Raw genomic sequence first — 8510 nt, forward strand, 5'->3', positions numbered from 1 at the left:
TAATACTCAACACAAGTGCCATCCGCCAGCTTTAAATATAAGTATTTAACATATGTTCAAGTCATATGGATATAACATGCATACATGATATAAAAAGAAATTCTGTATAAGATTCCATAACTTTATCAAAAAATATTTAAAAAAAACTTCTACTTACAGTTTATAACTGGAAGACCGGGTTTTTGTTAAATTAGACCTATCACATGTATAATATTTCCTTTACTTCACATGTGTATAAAGCCAGAAATCTGGCCTAGAGAGAAAAATTAACCACATTTCTGGGATTTCTTACATAACTCGGGTTAACGAGAGTTCATGTTCTGGAATATTCAACAGATTTATTGTAAACATTTTATGATTGTATAAAATTTGATATTTGTTACAGAGTTAGAAGGGTTTTCTTCAATACCTTTTTCACAATTTTTTCAAGTAGTAGATTTGAAATAGTTCAAAATATCATTACGGCTGCAGGTAAGTTTTTAGTTTAATTAGCCCAAATTTACTGATTACAATTGGCGCAGAAAAGTGTTTAATAATTAATTAAATATTGCATGTTACAGTTACACAACCTGTGTATACCTTGGGGGTTTGTGATAAACATGACCTGTAAAATATACAATTATTATATCATTACTTCTAATGGACCAACGTTGGCCCAACGTTGGGCCAACGATTTTTCTCTGTATAATCTTTCCCTGAAAATCAATATCGGGCCAATGCAGAGAAATCTTTGACTGAAATTTAAAGTTGGTTCAACGTTGGCCCAACAGCTGTATTTACAATACTTATTAATCATATTGTTGGGCCAACAACGATTATCCTTTGACGGTTTTCCGTCGTTGGCCCAATGACTTCATGTTTACAGGGTCGTATGTGTATCATCAGAATCACTCAATGATTGCTAAAACACAGAGGCTAGAGGGGGCCTATGGCCCATTTGGCCCCTGTACAAGGCTTTGAGGCTTTGTCATGAATAATGCACCGGAGATACCTTGCCCCCCCCCCCCCCCCCCTCTCCCCCTCCACTCGCCGCCGGTCGAAAATGTTTGCACCCCCCCCCTCCCCCAAAGTTAAACTCGCTCCTACGCCCATGCAGCGCCTACACAAAATCTTCATTATCATGAGGAAGTGTAACGATAGTATTAAGTCTAAATCATTAATGGATTTCCTCCCTTTTGGGATTTGTACTATTGGAAAGTTGTCTCCCTTTGAAAAAATTCCGTCATTTGCACATTAGAGATTATGTGAACAACTTCAACAAGGGTGTGATTAAGTTTATAAACATATGATTTAATAAGAATTATACATTTAAACTTAAAGTTGGCGTTGGTATGTAAACACATGTCACGGAATGGATCTTATTTCTTGAATGTAACTACAACAACAACTGATTTAGATTTGTAACATGGAAAATATTCAAAACGAAAGTGAGCTAACTAATGACAGTAATGTCCCGGATTTTTCTGGAAAGACGTGGAAAGAGGATGTGGTTCTTCTTGTTGAAGGAAAAGAGTTATATGCCGCGAAAAACGTCTTGGCATATATTTCGCCAGTGTTTGAAGCAATGTTTTCACACCCATTCAGTGAAAAAGACAAATCGAAAGTAGAACTACCAGGAAAAAAGTATGAAACTTTTCTGGAATTTATGAGATGTATCTACCCAGGTTCTGAGAGAAGTATAACAGAGGAGAATGTTTTTCAGGTACTACCACTTGCTGATGAATATCAAGTCAAAACATTGATGACAAAATGTGAAATATTCTTGCGTCAGTTTATTGGTAAAAAAACAACGTCTACACAAGATATTCTGAAATGTTTAGCTGTTTCAGAGCGATATCATATGGCGGAAATTAAGGATATTTGTGTAGATAAAATTGAGAGAATGAAGTCGTTAGAAATTGTTGAAGCAGAAATTGAACCAATATGCAAAGACACAATGTTCGAAGTTATGAAAAGGTTTGTCACAAGGGAACATTTAGAGCTTGTGAAACATTATATTCTAAATGGCATAAATGAAGCTGTTGGAGAAACCGAGTTTGAGGGTTTTACCGATGCAAAGGGTGCAGTGATAGATTTTGTATCAAAAGATGTATCAAAAAGGCAAACAAGCAGCACCGGAGTGATTCATTCAAGTCCTGTTGTAGACTTCTGGAATTTCAAATTTCGTGCATTTGTCAAGTACGAGCGTGAAAATAACAAAACAAAATTTGGGATTTTTTTAGAAGTGGATCCACCAGATAATGTATCAGAATCATGGTCTGTTAAAGTTAAGGGTCGGCTTATTTTGAGAAATTCGCGTTCAGAAGACCTGAGTAGACAAATTGATCATACATTTACAGAGGACGAGTCTGACTGGGGATGGCGTAGTTTTGCAGAATTGTCTGAAGTACTTGATCCAAGTAAAGGTTATATCGTCGGAGATAAAGTACGGATTGCTGCAGTTTTTTTGGCAAGCAAGCCTGAGGCAAATGACTAAATTGTCATATAAATATATACAGTCAAAAATTACTAGAAAAATACCACTTTTTTGCATTAGAAGTGTTTTAAGGGAAATTTGAATTCATGTATTGAGAGAATGAAAGTGTTCATGTGTTTACCAGTATTTCTGTTTATTCAAACAAGAATATTTGTGCATTTTACTGGTATGAGGGGTGTTCAAAAAATAATCCAGGAAAGTACTCTAATGTCTTTATTTCTTGTCCTGTTTTGCTATTTTAGATTTGAAAATATGATTGATCAGAACATATTAAATGTGAATGATTAATGACAGATTTCAGAACATACACATTATTGAATCTTGTCTATCAGTCAGGGGTGTAACTGTTTCAAGTTATCACAGTTTATAACCCATTTGAGTTATTGCTTATACTTTCATAACTTGTTTCAGTTATCATAAAATATTACAAAGACCTCGTGTGCCAATTCCTCATTTTGAATGAGACTAATGCAATTATTTCCTCAATCCTTGAACTTCTATCTTTCCAGCTATGCAGTCAAATTTTTTTACGCAAGGCTGATAAGGATTTACGCAAAAGTTGTAAAGCTATAATAAAACTCTTAACATCCCATTTTGCTTATCAGGTCATGATCAGACTAAAAGAGAATTGGATTAACCACAGCTTGCTACTAATTTCACTTTAAAGGTCACTTTGAGAGAACAGCAAAAAGACTTTTTTTGAATAACTTACTGGGGTTAACTATATTTTATAACTAATACAGGTTATAAAATGCTTGAATTGTGTTGAAAAAGTAACTGCTGACTGTCTATGACAATGTACATACATCTGAAGCAGCCCATTGTCATCATGAGACTGTCATATCACACACAATTAATAAATAAACTCAGGATTACAAGTGGTTTTTAATTTTAGTCTTTCTTGTCATTAAATGCATTTCCTACATCTTCCTTTGAACAAATAGATACTGTTCATATGATATAACTATCATATTGATGAAATGGGACATATTGCACTGTGATGTACCAATCTGTATCAGAGAACTTTTTAATTTTCAAAACCTGACTAGACGTTATTGTCTTTTGATTTCTGGACAGCAAATAGTTGGCAATATTCTGCTGACAACTTTTAAACCTCCCATAGCATTCATAAAATTTAATGTTGTTTTTAGTTTGTGATCGCACTTCGTCCGTCCGTCCACAATTTCTTGTGAACATGATAGAGACCACATTTTGCAAGCAATTTTAATCAAACTTGCACAAAACTTGCATGTGCATAATATCTCTGTTCCTTTCAAAATCGGGCCAGATCCCATCATGGGTTGCAAAGTAATGGCCCCTTAAAGGGCCAAAATTTGCTATGTTTGGCTTGTGAACACGATCAATGTTGGGCGGTTAAAACCGGCCCCGGTTTTAACAATCGGTTTAAAATGGCCTCGGTCAATACTCCCTGAAGTGGTCAATACTGGTCGATTGGACAGTACTGGTCAATTAGTCAATACTGACTGTTAAGATATTTTGCAGAGGTTATGAACAATTAAATAATGACTGTTTTAGAGCATTTGGTGCTTGATTAAAGTGACATAATGCGCATCTTACTGTACATAGTGTGTTTTCGGTGAATGTTTTATAAAGGCAATTTTCGGTGACTGTACATTTAAATGTGTTAAATTAATGATAATGCCGCATAAGTATTTGGAGTTGATGTTTTAGAAATAAAGAAATCGGACTAATAAAATAATAGTTCTTTTCTTTAATCTTCTACGCAAAGATCTCCCTTACCTAAAGGTAGAGATTTCTGAAGTTGAAGGGAAGCAACTCCTGCGTGCTGTTTTACTTTTCTTAAAAGGACTGCCCCAGTCAAAATAAGAAAAGTCATATTTGGAAAGTTATTATTTCTTACTGGTAACAGGAAGAGTTTGGTATATTGGGTTAAAAGCTATAATTTCATCCACCCTTTTTACACACACATCTATTTCAGCTGCATTTTTACTTGAAAATGCGTATACTTCCACTTTAAGGTGAATGCAGACATTATTATTTAGTTAAAGCAACCAAATCAATACTCCCAAGTTGGTCAGAAATGGTCGATTGGTCAGTACTGATTGGTACTGGTCAGTAAACATTTTCTGTTAGATTAGATTACAAAGACATATTAGTTTTCTACAGAAATGTCACAATAAGTGGAAAAACTGCTAATTTAACTGAACTTCATTTGTAGAAAGTATATACATATCATAAACTGTAGCAGTAAGTGTTTGATTCACAAGTGATAAATATAATTATTTTTACTGGTATATATAATTTAATGAAAAACTGCTGTGGACACTGGAACCTTTCATGGAAGTGGTTAAATTGTGTTTTGACAGCAATTGTCACATTGATTAATTGACACCTTGTCTTACAATATACAATAGATTATATGTTGCAGGCCTGTCTGTCTAGTCACTAATTAGCTGTTTAAAAAAATAAGTTATGCAGTCAAGGTATTATTACCACTATATGTATAAATCAGGGATATATTGCCTAGGACCAAAATTTGAATTGACTAGTACTGTCCATTTCAGTGAGTGTAATTTATAGTAATAAATTTTTTAATTAATTTAAAATAAAGGCTACTGTAAGAAGATAAAAGCACAATAGAGAAAACATTCTGCAATCCACTATAATCAAACTTGCACACAATTTGTATTGGTATAATATCTTGGTTCCTTTTGAAACTGGCCAGATCCCATCATGGACTCCAGAGGTATGGCTCCATAAAGGGCCAAAATTTGCTAGTTTTGCTTTTTCAGCCATATATAGACTTCATTTTACGGTTTGATTTGATACAAATTTGCAAAATATCTTTAACAACAATAAATCTTGGATTCCATGGTTAATCTGTCAGATCCAATCATAGGTTCTGGAGTTTTGGCCCCTGATTGACCCCTGAAAGAGCCAAAATTTGGTAATTTTTATCTTGTGAACACGATAGAAGTGACATTTTATATTTGATTTAACCACACTTACACGCAACTTAAGTCACAATAAGATCTCTGTTCCTTTCGAAAACTGGCTAGATTCCTTCATGTGTTCTAAAGTTACTGCCCCTGAAAGCAGCAAAATTTTTATTTTGGCCTGTTCAGCCATATAGAGGCTTCATTTATGCTTTGGTTTGATACAGACTTGTACAGAATGATTATCATGATGATCTCTAGGCCTGGATCGAAACTGGGTCATGTCAGGTCAAAAACCAGGTCATCGAGTCAAATCAAAGGAAAAGCTTGTTAACAACCTAGAGGCCACATTTATGATCCTATCTTCATGAAACTTGGTCAGAATGTTTATCTGGATGATTTCTAGGCCAAGTTAGAAATTGGGTCATATCGGGTCAGAAACTAGGTCATAAGGACAAATCAAAGGGAAAGCTTGTTAACACTCTTGTTCATCTGATGTGCATGAAACTTGGTCAGAATGTTTGTCTGCATGAAATATGGAAAGAATTTTTATCTGGGTCATGTGGGGTCAAAAACTAGGTCACTAGGTCAAATCAAAGAATAAGCTTGTTTACACCCTAGGTGGCACATTTTGGATTCTATCTTCATAAAATTTGGTCAGAATGTTTGTTGTCATGAAGTCTTGGACGATTTCGAATCTGGGTCAGGCTGGGAAAAAATTGGTAACTAGGTCAAATCAAAGAGAATGCTTGTTTACACTCAAGAGGCTGCGTGTTTTGGTCCAATCTTAATGAAAATTGGTCAGAATATTAATTTTTTCTCCATGAAATCATTAGGTAGAACATGTTTACACTGTTATGGTGTGTTACACAGGTGAGACCTAGGGCCATCTTGGCCCTCTTATCATAAAGGCACTAACTCTTAAGTCTTCTGCAGCATAGCATTTGTCTTTTTCTTTGATTTCTTTGATTTAAAACACAAGATGTTACCTCATATCTCCATTCAACACTGATGTTCAAGTGATGGCAAAGAAAATACGCCTGCCAAACATTTTAGTGATGTCACATAATTATATAATCCAACGTTATTAGCCAAATGCTTACATTTTATGTTAATATTCACCCTAATTAAGAAAAGTTAATTTGAAAAATAGGTAAATGGCAAGTAATGTTTTAGCAAGTGCAAAAATAGAAAAAGACATACACTGGGCTGGATGATGTCACATGACATTGCCATGGGGACTAGTATTTACTTAATAGTCCAGGGAAAGTATGATTTTGACATAATATTATGAACTTCAGTATTTCCTCATCTGAGTTATATGACAGTTTCACTGATTTTTTTATCATATATGTAGAAATGATAGCACTTCACGGGTATTTATTGAACACCCCTCGTATACAAAACATGAAAAGCCATTGATTCACTGAATGTACTTTTGAGAAAAAATTAGTAACCTGTTCAGGGCTTTTTTCCATAGAAAACTATCTCCTGTAAAAAATGGCAGTTTCAAAACAAAAAGTTTCTTTTTCCTAATTCCAAATGCCTGTTAATATATAGAGGGTTTTTGCTATATTGCTATAGTTTTGCTACTTTTGTATATCATAGTTACTATATGTATCTAGGTTAATGAAATATGAATGAATAATTATTGCAATATCATCCCACTTTTGCAAAACATTATTAAAATAAGATACCTCTGTATGTATCAAAGTTACATTTTTTTACCAATTTAGAATATTTCAATTTTCCCAATTTCACTGGTGTTGTAGGTAATCCCAAAATGATGGAAAAAGGCCTGGTGATTTATGTCAGTCTCCATCGACCTTCCCCAGAATATGTTCATTATAAATCTGAAATGGTATGATGTTTAACCTAATACAGAAAAATACTTTGCTATTAAAAAGGAAATGTTTTTGTCTAGAAATTATCTTTTATTCTAGTTCTTAACTGTATATTTACGCAGTCATAAGCCAAGTTTCTTGTGAATTAACATTATGAATGATTTGAAAACTATAAAATTACTACATGTATTCTTGGAATAGTTTACTTCTATACTTTGAAACAGAAATATTGCAACTTTTTCATATATTTTGCAGTATCCTTTGGGAGACGTGCAAGTCACATAAAATCTCATTATATCTTTTTGTCATATAAATTGCCAGTGTCTTACGATAGAATGATATAACTTCATTGTATTTATTATAAATCTGTTTATTAATAAAACAAAGTTTGATAAAAAAGATACGGTTCAGTTGTTAAATAATGTAACCATTAACTCATTGCTGTTTTCACTTTATCAGTATTCAATAAAATCAGTAAAACCTAGATTTTATAAGCATAATCCAGGTCTTTTTGCAAACCGTGTTTAAGAACTGTGATCTTTTCAATAAATAGATAAATACTTTCACGAAAGTAGATCAAGTTAAAAGTGAAATTAAGCAAATAAGTAAGTAAGCAAAGGCATATTTTAAAAATGGCTCGACTCGAGATATACATCATTATTTCATCAGCTCCTCTGATTTGAGGAATCATATAATCACCCTGTGTCCATTGCTCAGTGGCGCATGAAGTTTGCTTTTAAGCTCGACTATACAAAGTATGTGGAGAGCTATCCTACTCACCCCCGCGTTTGGCGTCGGTGTCTTTCTGCACTTCGGTTGAAGTTTTTTTTTACACTTTCTCTTTTTTCTCCTTATCTCTGTAATTATTTGATAGACTTGCTTTAAACTTAATATAGTTATTCCTCATCATCACCCACATCATATGGCATAAGGGCCATAACTCTCACACCAATATTTCATGAATTATCCCCCCTTTTTACTTAGAATTTCAGGTTAAAGTTTTGATGTACTTACACTCTATCTCAGTTATTATGCCCCTCTTCAAAGAAGGAGGGGTATATTGTTTTGTAGATGTCGGTTGGTCGGTTTGTCTGTCGGTCAGTATGTAGACCAATCCATTTCCGGATGATAACTCAAGAAAGCTTGGGCCTAGGATCATGAAAGTTGATAGGGAGGTTGGTCATCACCAGCAGATGACCCTATTGATTTTGAGATCAGTATGTCAAAGGTCAAGGTCACAGTGACCCGGAACACTTAAACGGTTTCCGGATG

At 34.2% G+C, this 8510-nt stretch overlaps 1 protein-coding gene across 1 annotated transcript; it reads left to right on the forward strand.

Moving 5' to 3' along the window:
- Positions 1-1205: 1205 nt before the first annotated feature.
- LOC128550113 (kelch-like protein 28) lies at positions 1206-7637 on the forward strand. Its single transcript, XM_053528299.1, has 2 exons — positions 1206-4033; positions 4477-7637. Exon 1 carries the CDS (start codon positions 1406-1408, stop codon positions 2474-2476), a length of 1071 nt encoding a protein of 356 aa, XP_053384274.1. The 5' UTR covers positions 1206-1405; the 3' UTR covers positions 2477-4033; positions 4477-7637.
- Positions 7638-8510: the final 873 nt, after the last annotated feature.

This window comes from Mercenaria mercenaria, chromosome 17, assembly GCF_021730395.1.
Source record: "Mercenaria mercenaria strain notata chromosome 17, MADL_Memer_1, whole genome shotgun sequence".
NCBI lineage: Eukaryota > Metazoa > Mollusca > Bivalvia > Venerida > Veneridae > Mercenaria > Mercenaria mercenaria.